This window comes from Zea mays, chromosome 3, assembly GCF_902167145.1.
Source record: "Zea mays cultivar B73 chromosome 3, Zm-B73-REFERENCE-NAM-5.0, whole genome shotgun sequence".
Taxonomy (NCBI): domain Eukaryota; kingdom Viridiplantae; phylum Streptophyta; class Magnoliopsida; order Poales; family Poaceae; genus Zea; species Zea mays.
The window spans coordinates 200,981,534-200,997,730 of NC_050098.1; the positions used below are offsets into that span (position 1 = coordinate 200,981,534).

General features: G+C 47.0%; 1 protein-coding gene across 6 annotated transcripts; it reads left to right on the forward strand.

The window, feature by feature from the left end:
* Window positions 1-639: 639 nt before the first annotated feature.
* Window positions 640-15,828, forward strand: LOC100284438 (uncharacterized). 6 transcript variants are annotated; one of them, NR_182104.1, is made up of 13 exons: window positions 640-929; window positions 1,995-2,092; window positions 2,251-2,504; window positions 2,636-2,787; window positions 3,978-4,119; window positions 5,199-5,355; window positions 6,225-6,272; window positions 6,357-6,443; window positions 14,008-14,385; window positions 14,554-14,682; window positions 14,761-14,817; window positions 15,176-15,259; window positions 15,359-15,828. NR_182104.1 is itself a non-coding variant. In NM_001157333.2 (12 exons), exons 2-12 carry the CDS (start codon window positions 2,015-2,017, stop codon window positions 15,461-15,463), a joined length of 1,293 nt encoding a protein of 430 aa, NP_001150805.1. In that variant the 5' UTR covers window positions 640-929; window positions 1,995-2,014; the 3' UTR covers window positions 15,464-15,828. The 6 variants fall into 6 exon arrangements, 4 of the variants coding, with proteins under 4 accessions (NP_001150805.1, XP_008672961.1, XP_008672958.1 ...); NR_182063.1 differs by having other exon boundaries at window positions 14,056-14,385; NM_001157333.2 differs by lacking the exon at window positions 14,008-14,385.
* The last annotated feature ends 369 nt before the right edge of the window (window positions 15,829-16,197 follow it).

The following is a 16,197-nucleotide window of genomic DNA, read 5'->3' on the forward strand; positions in this document are numbered from 1 at the left end:
CTCTTAAATGAATCCTTTGTCTCTTTCTCTTTCATCCTTTTGTCTTGATGTCCGTGAAGCACCTAACTCTTGCATGAGAGCCAACTCCCTCTACTTTTTTATGTCTCTCTTCTACATAAGCAAAAATGCCAGGTAAGCATGCTTAGAGCCCATTATTGTACTTGGGCATGTACAACTCAATTAAATGAAGGGTCTCTTGAGAAGTTTCTAGGGGGTTAAGTAAAAATCAAGAGACAGACTCTTCCTGAAGAGCCCGTCTCTACACAGACTCTCTATATATATTGTGTCTTGATTGTATTTATTATCTAAAACTTGGGATTATATCACGTTGTATTTTAGTTGTCTCGGGGTGTTTGAATGCAATAGAGCTAATAGTTAGTGACTAAAATTAGTTGAAACATCCAAACAACCTAGCTAATAGTTCAGCTATTAGCTATTTTTGATAAATTAGTTAATAGTTAGGTAGTTAATTGTTAGCTAGCTAATTTTACTAACATTTTTTAGCCAACTAACTATTAGTTGTAGTACATTCAAACACCCTTTAGAAAACTGTTTCACCGACTCAGCGTTATACATGATTACTGGATACCCTACTAGTTGATGAATATATAAATTCATGGTTGGGATAGGTTGCAAAGCATTTTGGATTCTGTGCCAAAAGAGGGGTTAAAGGAACGAATTCTGATTCCCGTGGACCGACAAGGAGCAGCTGGGAAACGGAGCGCCACAAGCCCACAACTCTCGCGCAGGCTTCTCTCCCATCTCCGCCCTTCCCGAAGCAGCACGGTGCAGGCCGCGGACCCGCGGTTTCTCCACAGAATCCCGCTCCACGCACGTCGCCCCCGTCGCCGGCGAGGCGGCTGTGCTGCTGCGTACTCCCCTGGTTCCAACTCTGAACCGGCCACCCTCTCCTGCTCCGCGACCTCGAGGTATCTCCGTCTCCCAGTGACGCTACTTTTCGCTGTTGCTCCTGCAGGCTGACTGCGTCGGTTTAGCACTTCAGCTTATGGCGTGCTTGCTCTGGATGGTTGGCGCCAACGTGGTTAGCTCATGGCTGTGTTGTTGCGCCGGCGGCGACTCGTTGCTTTGGGGGAATATGTCATCACAAACTGCAATTGTCAGCTGTTCATTGGACGGTGCCGCGGTTGTTAATTGAGACGATTTGGGACGGCTCTAGATGAGCGGTTGCGCGCACCCATTAATAATCGCGAGAACGATGTGCTTGTTTGTTGCGCCGATCATTAGCGTTGTATAGACGCGGGAAGCCGCGAACAAGGCAACGCCAGTAGACTTGACAAAATACTTCCGTGCCACAGTAAGGAAGCACTACGTATTTTTCTGGGTTACGGTTACGGGAGACTACTGAGGAAAAAGTAATCACAGGCGGCTCCTCACACCAATCCCCTTCCTCCATTCCTCTTCCCGTACCCTGGCCTGGCGGGGTCGCGCTTAGCCAGCCGTTGCAGGTCTCCTCCGTTTAAAACAGGGCACCTAGCTGTTTTGGTGAGAAACCCTAGATTGATTGGAGTTGGATGTTCTGGAGTGGCGAGGAACCCTAGATTGATTGGAGTTAGATGGATGCTTGCTCGTTTTGTTAGTTCCTTTACCGTCCCTCAAATCCAAACATTCCTTCCTAGGACTGGCACGGTGCTCCAGTTCATCTAAAGCAATTTGTCTTTTGGGTAATACTGGTTTGTGTTCGTTTTTTCCAAAACTGTCTGGGGTTCAGTTTCAGCTGAACCTGCTGTCCGCACGCCCTTTGTTTGAGACCCCTTTGGATTTATTGTTATAATGAGTTTTGCTTGCCCGGTGTTCAATCAGTGTACCATTGAATTTTTAGCAGAGCACTGATCAAGCGTTTTGTTCCAAGGATTTTTTAATCAGTTCTAATGCCCATAGATTATCTCATACATGTGTTGATTTCTACACATTTTGTATTTCATCTTATAATCAAATCTGGTCTGATTGACTGTTGCCTTTTATTTTCTTTTTAGTAACTTTTTGAGTACCAGTGATGCAAAGGGACACAAGCTCTAGCGATGTTTCTGCTTCTCATGTAGGACGTGTAAGACGTCGCAAACATCCAACTGAGGTTAGTAATTTCTTGTTCCTTTTGCTCTTTATTGCGCTCTGCTCTCTCTCTCTCTCTCTCTCTCTAGATTTCAGCTAATACACTGAAGCATGGTTCAAGCTAGAGCAGCAGCCTGTTTCAGGTGCTCTTTTACGTACTAATCTTGGTCATTTTTTCAGGCTACCACAGATGGGAATAGAGCTAATGGACAGCCATTGCTTGTCAATGATCAGAACAAATATAAATCAATGCTTACCCGTACGTATTCTACAGTATGGATGATTGGAGGCTTTGCCTTTATTATTTATATGGGTCATCTATATATCTGGGCTATGGTGGTTGTGATTCAAATATACATGGCAAGAGAACTTTTCAATTTACTCAGAAAATCCAGTGAAGAGAAACAACTGCCAGGGTTCAGGGTCCTGAATTGGTAAGCAATGGTTCATTTTGATCCTACCAAGTTTAAACAGAAATTTGTCAATTTCACAGCTGCCATGCTTTTCAACAGTATTTTTTTTTTCTGTTGTGACGTTTATGCCCAAGTATTATTTCCTATTGTAGGCACTTCTTTTTCACGGCAATGCTGTACACTTATGGGCGCTTTCTTAGTCGTCAGCTGGTGAATACAGTGACTTCAGATCACTTGCTTTATAAGGTCGTCAGTGGCCTAATTAAGTATCAGATGTTTATCTGCTATTTCCTTTATATTGCAGGTAGGCTCAGTATCCCATGGAACATGCAATAATTTCCTCTAGTAAATATGTTACAAAAACTTCATATTCAATTTGGAATATTCAAAGCGATTCTGTTTTTTCTAGTTTGATCTCGTGTTAAAAGGTCTTATACCCCCCTGTAGGCCATTTTTGTCTTAGTTGTAAGTCATTTTTCTCTAACTTTGACCAAGTTCATGAAAACATACACCAACATCTACAAAGTGAAATTAGTTTTGTAAAATTCATCATGAAATGTTCTTGATATTTCAAGTATTTGGTATTGATGATAATATATTTTTTCTAGAAATTTGTTAAAGTAAGAGAAATTTGACTTAGGACATAACCAAAAAAAACTCGGACGAGGAGGGAAAGACTATCCTCCCGATATTACATTAAGAAGAGACCGAAACATGGTCCCGATCGAGAAAATCTCTTAACTCTGGCCCCCATCACTAGCGGGTCGTCACCGCCCACTCTGCAACGGCCCAATCGGAGGGTGGCACGCATGATGTAACCTGAGAGCGGGTGGGGCACGACGAGGGGAGCCCGAAATTTGCCCCCAAGGGGGATTGAACCCGGGACCTGGAGGTGCTACTCAAAAGCCTTAACCATAGAGGCCCTTTCGTAGGACATAACCAAAACAACCTACATTTTGGAGTGGATGGGGGCAAAATAGACTATATCCTATCCTTTTCTGTCAATAATGTCTAACATATAATAGTCTACTATGCTAGATTTTAGTTCAAGGAATCCCATAATTGCTTCAATGTTTTTTTCCCCGCAAATTGTGCTAGTTATTGTTTGGCCAGTAGTGTTCCACTTTATTTTAATGGGAGAATTCATGGTTGGGCTTTTGTGTTATTCTTCGTATGAACATTAGCGGATGAAAATTTTATTTTCATTAGGTTTGATCATTGGACATATCACCACATTTGGCATGAGTCTGCAAATGTCTGCCTGTATTGTCCCCCTCATACATGCTTGCCTAAGTGACTAAGTGATCATACATGCCTTTGCCTGCCTAAGTGATTACTGTTACATGCATACATACTAGTTATCTTGGAAAGTATCATGAATTTAACTTGATTGCATGTGTTGATAGTCATGATTTAATAGCAGATAACCAGCTTATCATAAATTTCTGGTTCGTACCTAGCAAAAAGTTAGTATTTATGGCTCCTTTGATCCAGGGTTTGTATGGTTTATTTTGACTCTCAAGAAAAAGACATACAAGTATCAGTTCAAACAGTATGCCTGGACACACATGATACTTTTAACAGTTTTTGCACAGTCTGCTTTCACTGTGGCAAACATATTTGAAGGGATATTCTGGTAAGTGATTCGTTCCTTTATGAATAACCTGTTTAGAGTTTCAACATTTTTGGGATATATGGAGTGCTTAGCTATTTTTGTTCAGTTTAGGTTAGACATGTATTGATTTGGTATTTCCACCATCATCAGAAAGCTTCCATGATCCATGTCTTCCGGAAAATGAATCTTGCAATTTTGTCTTTCATCTGCTGTAAACTTGCAGATTCACTAGAATTTGTGGACTTAATTCTGACTTATTTTTTGTACAGCTGTAAAAAGTATAGTAACCTTGAGCCTCTCAATTTGAGAGGAAAGTTTTGCACTTTCATTATCCAACACTATGTGCCTCTTTACATCATTTACAGTCTGCATTTTTTACTTCAGCAACATTGGTACCACGCTCTTGGTTGGCTGTATTGGCCTGTACGAGTTTGTGTGATAGCAAAGGCTTGTAATTACATCCAGCATTTTCTAATTTCATAGCCATATGAGTAAACCGATCAGCTGACTAATCCAATTAATTGACCAGGTCCAGTTAGTTGGTGGCTAGTCGGCTCGTTGAGCAGCCTACTTGCCAACCTGTGTTAAGTAGTTAAGTATTGCTACTAGACTATAGCACCAGTGCACAACTACAAACTGCACAGGCATATGGCTACTAGTTGTCCCTGAGCTAATAAGATGACTAATCATGATTAATTCGAAGATCAGATTTCTAATTGCACTAGTCGCCTTGGAGTGCCAAATCGTGGATTTTTGTGGTCCGTGGACCAATAAGCCAGACTAATTGCGAGTAACGGCGATTGGTCGGACAATTTAGTAACACGTTAGATGTTGCAGAATATCTTATGGTATAGTGTGCTCTGCCCCTGTCTGACTTCTGTGCCTTGATATTTCCTTTTTGTACTTTTTTCATGGGAAGTGTTCTTCTCTTTTATTTTTTCAATTCGAGTTGAGTTTGGAATATTCTATGGGACTAGTGATGCATATCTCTAAATATATATTGTGGAAGATATTTGTTCCGATTGTTTAATTTACTCAAGTAATTTGTGTTACGCAACGATTAATGAACTTGGCGCATTTACAATGTTATGTTTACTCAGGTTTCTTTTGCCTGCTTCACTTATTGTGATCAACGATATTTTTGCTTATTTATTTGGGTTCTTTCTTGGGAGAACACCATTAATCAAGTTGTCTCCAAAGAAAACTTGGGAAGGTTTTATTGGTGCATCAGTGACAACTATCATCTCTGCGTTTCTGGTGAGACTTTGTTAAATTCCTGATTCCTCATCAGGATAGTTTATAGCGACTTTTTTTTGGAAATGACGACATTTGTCTATAGTGTTACCCCTTTGTTTTTATGCACGTGTAATGGCACATTGTCTTGAAGTGTAGGCCTACATGGGAACGTTTCTAAATTAGAGGCTTTACTTCTATCTTCTAGCACTAAATGTTTCCATGGTCCTACTGGTGTGTTATAGTATCACCTGCTTATGTTTTTTTTTTCTGTATACACATGTAGTCAGTGATTGAATTACATGTTACTAAGCACCCACATTTTCTTTTGTTAATTATCAGTCACCAGCAAAACTCTGATCTCCCTTCTCATTGATCACTTGCACTTCAATTATGTTACTTATATGTTTCTTGTGCAGTAGGCGTTTTTCCCTTGCGTAACTCACAGAAGCTTTTGATATTTTTTGTCTATTACATATTTACATGGAGAAAAAACAGAAAACCCTCAGCACATTTTCTGTGACTTGGCATTCATGCCTCCATATTTACCAAACCGGTGAAAGGTCTAAACACCGAAAGTCAGGGACACTTGAACTATTGCTATCTGATAATGAACCCGGTGACATTGCAATTAATCTAAACCTGCCTTTGATCCAAAGATGACTTGTGGGACAAAACCAATTTATTATCAGCCTTACAAGTTAAAACATGTTGCAAGGTGAAGATTTATTTGGCTACTCATGGTTTATGTTCTTCTGGTAATACACCTGAATACAACCCTTAAGGGGTTGATTTTTAAATAATAATACACTATAAATTTCTGTCTGTAAAAAAATGCGATTTGTTTTTAGTTCAAGATGATGTGTTGCTTACTTCCCTTTTTTCTGTGGCAGTTAGCAAATGTAATGGGCCATTCGCAATGGTTGACATGCCCAAGAAAGGTTACATAGATTTTCTTCAGAATATGATTGTTGTATGGCTAAGTTGCTGTTGCGTTGCTAATTTTTTTATGCACATAATTTCAGGATCTGTTGACTGGGTGGCTTTATTGTGATCCTGGTCCAATGTTTAAGCCAGAGCATTACTCATTGGGAGAGTGGGTGCCGCATTGGGTGAGGATTTTTTTTGCTCAATTTATTCATTTTGATATTATTTATTGTCCTCTAAGATGGCGTCATTGCAATGTTCTCAATCATAAAGGTTCCTCACCATAATTGCAGTATGGTATTTTGAAACCTATACTAGCTCGTATTGCACTTAGACATTTTGCATGGCTTTTGATTGTTATCCCTAATCAATCGTTCCAAGAGAAACGGAGTTTTCCTTCCAGATTATTTTTCTGTGCATTGCTGTAGAAAAGGCTGATTCTTAATATATATTGAACTTGAAAAAATGGGATGAAAATATGTACTAACTCTGCAATACCTTTTTTGATATAGCACATTGTAGAACATACTAGTACATTTGTTTTTTTTTCTCGAAAACGCAGGAGAACTGCGTGATAATATATTAAAGAAGAGGAAGGGTCCGAAAGGTCCAAAACGGTTACAGTTACAGTTACAAAAAAGGGGGGCCCTATGGTGGCCAATAGCAGGCATACATAAACCCATCCATGGCTAAACACGATTAAAACAACTACCACAAAGCAGCGGCACACGCACAACTAGCTAACTAGCAGGGAGGCCTGGGATGGGGCAGTGAGCAAGGACATCTTTGCACCAGCCATCTCCCATAAATCAACCTCCAACCCAACTCTTCTAATAGCATCAACAATATTGGGGCTCTTATTGTCAAAAAGACAACGATTGTGATGCTTCCATAAGGTCCAAACTTCCAGAATGACAAGAGAATTAAGGCCATCCCTTGCGATTCCAAAGACCTGGGTGCTCAACTCTCTCCACCACTCCAGGAAACACCATCATCATATTGGGGGGCTAATGCTGAAGGTTCACTTGAAAAAGCAGCTTGAACCAAAATTCTCGAGCAAAAACACATCCAATTAACTTATGGTCCAAAGTTTCATGATCCTGATCACATAATGGATACCTCTCCGAATGGTCCATACCTCTTTTTTGCAGCCTATCTATTGTCCAAACCTTCCTGTGTGCAACCAGCCACATAAAAAACTTAGTGTTTGGTGGAGCCCAAGTTTTCCATATTCTAAAAAAAAACTCGACCTGCGGGGGTAAGACAGCCCCGAGCATTGTATTAAGACAGCCCCGAGCATTGTATTAAGAAGAAGACCTTCTCACGCAGGTCGAGAAAACCCCCGAACCCCTGCCCCACCCATACACAGCGGCATCGAAGCCCATGTGAGAACGATCATGACCGGGGCTGAGCCTTAGACCTGTGCTTTGGCGTGGGACAAACGAGGGGATTTTTTTAACCACAGCCTGAAATTCGCTCCCACGGGGAGTCGAACCCAGGACCTGAGGAGTGCTACTGTCAAGGGCGGTATTGCCCAAGGTAGGAGGACCTCGGCTACGTAGATCGTAGCCTTGACCCGTGGTTGCCGGCAGGGTTATGCCCCCACGCCGAGCTACCCGTCGACAGGAGTTCTCCTGGTCGCCGGTTTAGAGAAGAGAGGAAGAGACTTGATAGGTAATTCTTGATTGATTCCCTAGTGCCACCATACATGGCTATATATAGCCGGCGGCTTACACCAATGGAGAAGGTTCTCCTTGATTGAAGATCTAATCAAAATAGGAAGGATACTAATCAGCTAGCTACTTTCTCTCCTAGCCAATCTCCTTCTATGTTTGCTGCATGCACAATCAATCAGGCGGTCGCCTTCTATGTTTGCTGCATGCGCAATCAATCAGATGGCTTCTTTCCATCCTAGCCACTCACCTGCTGCGCATGTGCCTTTGCTGCCTGCCTAGCTCGGCGCACATCGCGGGCTCTCCTACGCCTGGCGTATGTGTGGCCGTACATGACATCTCTCCGCTCCTCAAGAAGCAGCTCGTCCTCGAGCTGAAAGGTTGGGAATTTGTCGGTGAAAGTGTCCATGTCCTCCCAAGTCGCAGATGCAGGCGACTGATCTTTCCACTGCACCAGCACCTGGCGTACACCGCGGTTGAGCCGGGTTCGGATGGCCCTAGCTGGCTCCAAGGTGACTGCCCCATGGTGAAGTGGGGGTAGTGGCGGTGTAACCTGCGGTGGTGTGCCGTGATACTTTTTGAGGACGCCCACATGAAACACGTCGTGGATGCGAGCGCGGGCTGGAAGCTCGAGGCGGACAACGACCTCGTTGATGAGTTCCAGCACACGGTAGGGCCTATAGAACCGGGGCTTCAGCTTGCCGGTGGAGTCAGTGGCGAGGGAGGCAGGGGAGCGGTGTCGGAGATGGAGCAGCACCCATTCACCCACCTGGTACGTGACAACGCGGTGTCCCTGGTCATAATACTTCTTCTGGACAGCCTGTGCCTGTTCCAGCCGATGGCGGACATCAGCGAGGAACTCTTCACGCTCCTCCATGGTTCTAGCCACTGCCGCAACACGTGTGTCCCCCGGTTCATAGGACCGGATGGACGGAGGCTCACGCCCGTAGACGATCTTGAAAGGCGTGTCGCGGAGAGAGCTCTGGTAGGCGGTGTTGAAGACGTACTCCGCCCATGGGAGCCATTGGAGCCACTGGCGAGGCCGATTGCTCGTTAGGCACCGCAGGTACATGATGATTACCCTGTTCGCCGACTCGGACTGACCGTCTGACTGAGGGTGGAAAGCCGACGTCATGTGGAGACTGGTCCCCATCAACCGCATGATCTCCTTCCAGAACTTGGAGGTGAACACGACGTCGCGGTCCGACACCAAGGACTGCGGCACCCCATGAAGGCGTACAATCTCTGCGAAGAATGCCTGAGCCACGGACTCTGCTGAGTAGGGGTGTGCCAGTGGAATAAAGTGGCAGTACTTGCTGAATCTGTCCACCACCGTCAAGATGACGGACTTGCCGCGCACTCGGGGCAGGGCTTCGACGAAGTCCAGCGCCACATCTGTCCAGACTCCCTGCGGAATTGGTAGGGGAAGGAGGAGTCCGGCCGGGTGTAGGTGCTCTGACTTGTGGCGCTGGCAGGTAGGGCACTCCCGGACATAATCTTGGACCACCTGCTTCATGTTAGGGAAATGGAAGTCACGTCGAAGGCGGTGTAGCGTGCGCTGGACCCCTTCGTGGCCCTCGGCATGCACAACTGCGAGCAGTTCACGGAGCAGCGGTGAAGAAGGGGGTAGGTAGAGCCGGCCCGCGTACTGGACCATCCTGTCAACCACCTCCCACGGCGCGCGCTTGGTGCCGGCCTGCACTTCGCCACGAATGGCAGTGAGTGCTGGATCGGTGAGCTGTGCCTGACGAAGACGGTCCAGGACGTCGAAATGCGGTGCCGAGAGGGCCAGCAGCGCCCCATAATTCGGCGTGTCGCGGCGGGAGAGGGCATCCGCCACCACATTGGTTGACCCCGGCTTATATTCGACGGAGAAATCGAAGCCCAGGAGCTTGCCGACCCAATGATGCTGCGGAAGCGTCGCGAGCCGCTGGTCCAGCAGGTACTTGAGGCTGTAGTGGTTGGTTTTGACGAGGAACCGGCGTCCCCAAAGGTACGGCCTCCAGTGTCGAACCGCTAGGACGAGGCCGATGAGCTCACGTTCGTAAGCCGCCAGCGCTTGATGACGGGGTGAGACAGCCTGGCTGAAGAACGCGATGGGGTGGCCCCCCTGGACCATCACCGCGCCGAAACCGTGGGACGATGCGTCGCACTCAACGACGAATGGCTTGGAGAAGTCCGGCATGGTGAGGACGGGGGCCGAGGTGATCGCGTCCTTGAGGGCGACAAACGCCTCCGCGGCTCCTGCGCTCCAAGAGAATCCATCCTTCTTCAACAAGGCCGTCAATGGCGCTGCCACGGTACCGTAGTGGTGGACGAACTTCCGGTAATAGCCCATCAGTCCGAGGAAACCCCGTACCGCCCGTGCGGATCGCGGCGTGGGCCAGTCCCGGATGGCCTGGACTTTGGCCGGATCCATGGCGACGCCCGCCTCGGAGATGACGTGGCCAAGGTAGCCGACCTTCGTCGCGCCGAACGCACACTTGGTGCGTTTTAGGAACAGCTGGTGGCGTTGGAGCTCCTCGAGGACGGCGCGTAGGTGTCGAAGGTGTTCTCCCCAGCTCTTACTGTAGATCAAAATGTCGTCAAAGAACACAAGAACAAACCAACGAAGAAACGGTCGCAGCACGTCATTCATCAAAGCCTGGAACGTCGCTGGGGCGTTGCACAGCCCGAACGGCATCACCAGGAACTCGTAGAGGTCGTCGTGGGTGCGGAAGGCCGTCATGTGGACGTCCCCCGGGCGCATCCGGACCTGGTGGTAGGTCGAGCTTGGTGAAGAACTTCGCGCCGTGGAGTTCGTCCAGCAACTCGTCCACCACCGGAATCGGAAACGCATCCTTGACGGTGAGCGCGTTCAGCGCCCTGTAGTCGACGCAGAACCGCCAGGAGCCGTCCGGCTTCTTGACGAGAAGTACTGGTGAGGAGAACGCCGAGTCGCTGCGTCGGACAATGCCTTGCTCGATCATGGCGGCGCACTGCCGCTCGAGATCGTCTTTGTGTGCCGCCGGGTATCGGTACGGGCGGACCGCCACAGGCAGCGCTCCCGGTTTGAGGATGATGCGGTGGTCACGGGAGCGCTTGGGTGGAAGACCGCGTGGCTCGGTGAAGACGTGGCTGAGGGAGTGAAGGAGGGCGTCGAGGAGGGGCTCCTGGGCTGGCTGGAGCTGTAGTGTCGGCGTCGGTGGCGCCGTGACTGCGCGGACGGCCGGCTTGTCCGAGGATGCGAGGCCGGTCCAGCAGACAGCGTGTCCCTCGCGCTGGAACTGCATAGTCCGCGCGGCGACGTCCCAGACGATGGGCCCTAGGGTTCCCAACCACTGCGTGCCGAGGACGAGGTCGAAACCTGCCAAGGGCATGACGAAGAGGTCGACGTGGAACGTGTCGCCCTGCACCCTGATCGACGCGTCGCGGATGACCCCCGGGCAAGTGACGCGCTCGCCGTTAGCCACGGTGGCGGTGAGCCTTGGGCGCGGTTGGATGTGCATCCCGGAGCGGTACGCTGCACGCTCGCCGATGAAGTTGTGCGTGGATCCCGTGTCGAGGAGGGCGACCAGCACGGCGGTCCCGAGGAACGCTCGGACCTGTAGCGTGTCGAAGGTTGGCACTCCGGCCACGGCATGTAGGGAGTAGATGGGGCCCTCCTCCGCTGGGACAGCATCGCCCGCGGCGTCGACTGCCATCTCCAGTTCAATGCCTTCAACGTAGAAGAGGCGGCGACAGGTGCGATTGTGGCCGCGGGAGTACTGCTCATCGCAGTTGAAGCACAACCCGAGCCGACGGCGTTCCTGCTGTTCTTCCACGGAGAGACGACGACCCGGTTGCCGCTCGCGTGCGGCTGGCGCAGCACCCGCCGGTGGTGCTGGTAGCGCAAGGAGTGGGGCGCCTGCTGAGGTTTAATGGCGGCCGGTAGAGCGCGATGCGCCGGCTTGGCCGGGGCTGCCGCCATCTTGTCGAGCTCCATCAGCTCCACTTGCCGAGCGAGGCTCATGGCCGCGGTCAGCGTCTCCGGGTTGTGAAGCCGGACGGCGTGGCTGAGGGGTGGAAGCAGACCTCCTGTGAAGAGCTGGACTCGCTGGGCTTCGTCGAGCCGCCCAGCGCGGAAGAGGAGGCTCTGGAAGCGGTTGGAGTATTCCTCCACCGTCCCAGTGCGTCGGCACTCCGTCAGCTCGAAGAGGGGCGCCGAGCGCAGCGCTGGTCCGAATCGCAGATCAATGAGATCTTTGAAACGTCCCCACGACGGCGTGCCTTCGTCCTCCTGAAGTTGCATGAACCATTCCTGGGCGACGTCTTCGAGGTTGTATGACGCCATCCCGACGCGCTCCTCGGCCATGGTACGCTGCTGACGAAAATATGACTCACATTTGTTGAGGAAGAGGCGCGGGTCAGACTTCCCGTCAAAACGGGGAAAATCCCACTTCTGGAACCTGGGGGGCCGATCCGGTTCACGAGGAGGCTCCATGCGATTGCCGCCACCAACGCCAGATGACGAGGATGCCTTGTCCTTCAAGGAAGCCATCTCGATCTTCATCTCCTTGATCTCCATCTTGAGCTCCGAATGCCAGGATTTCATCATCTCCATGAGGTCGGCCATGGAGGGCTCCGACATGGTGTTGGAGTGACCGGTGGAAGTGGTGGAGGCTGAGGGCGAGGGTGGGGTTGAGGGCTGTTTAGTGGCTGCGGTGGTGGAAGTTGATGGTTGTGAAGAAGACGAGGATCGTCGGCTTCGTGATACCAGGTTGTCAAGGGCGGTATTGCCCAAGGTAGGAGGACCTCGGCTACGTAGATCGTAGCCTTGACCCGTGGTTGCCGGCAGGGTTATGCCCCCACGCCGAGCTACCCGTCGACAGGAGAAGTTCTCCTGGTCGCCGGTTTAGAGAAGAGAGGAAGAGACTTGATAGGTAATTCTTGATTGATTCCCAAGTGCCACCATACATGGCTATATATAGCCGGCGGCTTACACAAATGGAGAAGGTTCTCCTTGATTGAAGATCTAATCAAAATAGGAAGGATACTAATCAGCTAGCTACTTTCTCTCCTAGCCAATCTCCTTCTATGTTTGCTGCATGCACAATCAATCAGGTGGTCGCCTTCTATGTTTGCTGCATGCGCAATCAATCAGATGGCTTCTTTCCATCCTAGCCACTCACCTGCTGTGCATGTGTCTTTGCTGCCTGCCCAGCTCGGCGCACATCGCGGGCTCTCCTACGCCTGGCGTATGTGTGGCCGTACATGACAGCTACTCAGACCACCTAACCAACTCAGCTAGAGGCCCTTTCGCAAGTTTTCCATATTCTATGGAAAGGCTCAAATTCAATAGATCCAATAAAGAAACCCATATAAGCTTTCTTCGAGGAGAACTTCCATTCATAGGTAGGCAGAAAAAAATGCTTGTCTTCAACTTGAGGTCTTAGTTGAACCGAGTTAATTAAATCCCACAAGATGAGGTACTCATTAATAACTCCGACAGAAAGAGCCCCCTGAATATCAGAAATCCAACTCTGGTTTGAAGGAGCATCCCTCAGTCCTCACTGTTCTCTTGTTAACCATTCTCTTAGGAATAATCCTAAATTGCCGAGGGGCCAAGCCCGCAATTCTGTGCCCCAACTCTATCGGACAAGAAAAGTGTTGTAGCACCATTACCAAGCTCAGTTTGCAAAGCCAATGAGAAGAAAACTTTCACTTTCTCAGGTACTTGGATAGATAGAGGCCCATGGGCGAGTTGGCTCAGTTTTAGCCAGCCATAGCCACCACATTCTAAGCGACCAAACAAGTTCTTTTATGCTGGAAATGCCTATACCACCCAGCTCACGAGGCCTACAAACATTTCCCCATGCCACATGATAGTGTTCACCTTTTGCATCTCTTCTACCTCTCCAAAGAAAACCTCGACGAATCTTATCAATGGCTGGAAGATCCACAACCATGGCCAAGTAAATGACCATCCCTGTGAGAACATATTGGACGTGCACTTTCCGACCAGCTTCTTCCATCCAGAGAGTTGATTTGCAATCTTATCAATAATGAATTGAACATGATCTTTTTATAGCTTTTTAATAGCAAGTGGTATACCCAGATAACAGCAAGGGAAAGCAGCCAACTCACAAGGCAGTATATTCTGCAGCACAACAAGGTCTTGATCTACACACTGCTCTTCTGGACATTCGTACGTAATCCCGAAGCCTCTCCAAAAAGCTGAAGAATATCCAAAATAATATTGATATCCATGGCTGCCGCTCGAAGGAAGATCACATCATCAGCATAGAGTTGAGACCTGGTGCTGCAGTGCACGTGGAGCAAGGGGCTGCAGCAGTCCATCCTGTTCGGCCTTATTAATCAAGAAGCCCAAAGTATCCAATTATCGATGACCAAGATGAACAGAAAAGGAGACAAAGGATCTCTCTGTCGGAGGCCACGACGATGAAGAATAGACTGTCATAGGCAAACTGATGTGGTACATTAAATATAAAAAAATGTGATATATATATATATATATATATATATATATATATCACATTTTTTTATATTTAATGTACCACATCATCATTGGTTTTGCATTATCTTTCTAGAGTTTCTAGATGTTTGATTTTGTACTCTGTTTGAATACATCGTTTCTTAACAGTTCCCATGGAAAGAACTAGCTATTATGCCTGTGCAGTGGCATGCTTTAGCCCTAGGTTTATTTGCATCAATAATAGCACCATTTGGAGGATTTTTTGCGAGTGGCTTCAAGAGGGCTTTTAAAATTAAGGTATACACCACTTCGTTGTTTGCATCAATAATATTGTTTTACTCAAATTGATATATCTTTTTTTTACAAAAAATGTAGGATTTTGGTGACAGCATACCTGGGCATGGTGGAATTACTGACAGAATGGATTGTCAAGTAAGTATCTCAAGAAACGTTATAGGGAAATGTTAGTGACTTATGGGTATGCAACTTGAATAATGCAAGCTTTTTAACATTCTCATTCTGTTGAAATAATGTAAGAAGAGGCTTTTGTGCTGTGGCTAATCTATTTGTCTAAGCCTAATGATGGCAGGTGTAGCAACCTTATTTCTGTGGATAGTTTTTGTATTTCTCCTTTTATGCAGACATGCTACCTTTTATTGGGTATAAATGTGTTTGATGTTTGTTAAATACTTGTTAGGGAAAAAATCCTGTCAAGCTGAAGAAACCCCGTATTTTATTACCAGTCTGTAGGCTATAGATTAACGTAAATTTCTGCTTGCCTTTTCCCCAGATGGTTATGGCAGTGTTTGCATACATATACCACCAATCATTCATTGCACCTCAGAACTTCTCTGTTGAGATAATCTTGGATCAGGTGAGGATCATTATTACTTAATTTTATTTATTTATTGCGGTTCTTTTTTATGCAATTTATCTTCTGTCATTCTAACAAATGTGTACCTTTTTCATTCAGATTATAAGAAACCTAACCTATGAGGAGCAAAAATATGTATATGAACAACTTGGGGAAATGTTCCGTGAGAGGCAATTGGCTCATTGGCTGAAAGCTGAGAGTTAGCGTGCTTATGAAATGCATGATATGTTGTGCATTTAGTTCATGTATGGCAGCATGCCAGCATGTTATGAATGTATACGGAGCCCTTGCCCAAACCATTGTATAGAATGGTAGAATGGAGAGAATGAATGGGTTGTAGGTGCTTTATTCACTCTCTAGTCTCCACTGACGCTGCCTATAATTCACTCCCCCTGTCATCGTTTCTGCAGTCTGTGTAAAAGGGAACCTGGAAAGTTTTATTCTTTCCACTTCGTGGTGCTGGGCTCAGATCAAATATTCGAGGATTCACAATATATCCCCGATGTTTTACCACTTCATGAAAATTCAACTACCCCAACTAGCCCTATTTACATCTAGACAACTTCAAGCTAAATACATCCTATCAGTTCCTTGGATATGGATCCTTATTGGATAACAGATAGACGACATGTGTCATCTAGAGAGAGACAATCACTACAAGCATGGTAAAACCAACATTTGAAGCAATCATTACAAGGAAAATACTCACTTTAACTAACAATTTGAAGCAATCACTGCAGGAAAATAATCGCTTTAGTCCAAACAATCCATGCTTGACCGATGAAGATGATGGAGATGACTGAGAGGTACTCATGCTAAATAATACAAAATGTACTTGCATTCACTATCCAAGGTACCGAAGGATCGAAAAGGCTACCAAAGCCAATTAAATTCTGTTGTTCAAAACTGAAATTTGAGCAGTTAGCTTCAATGGAGAT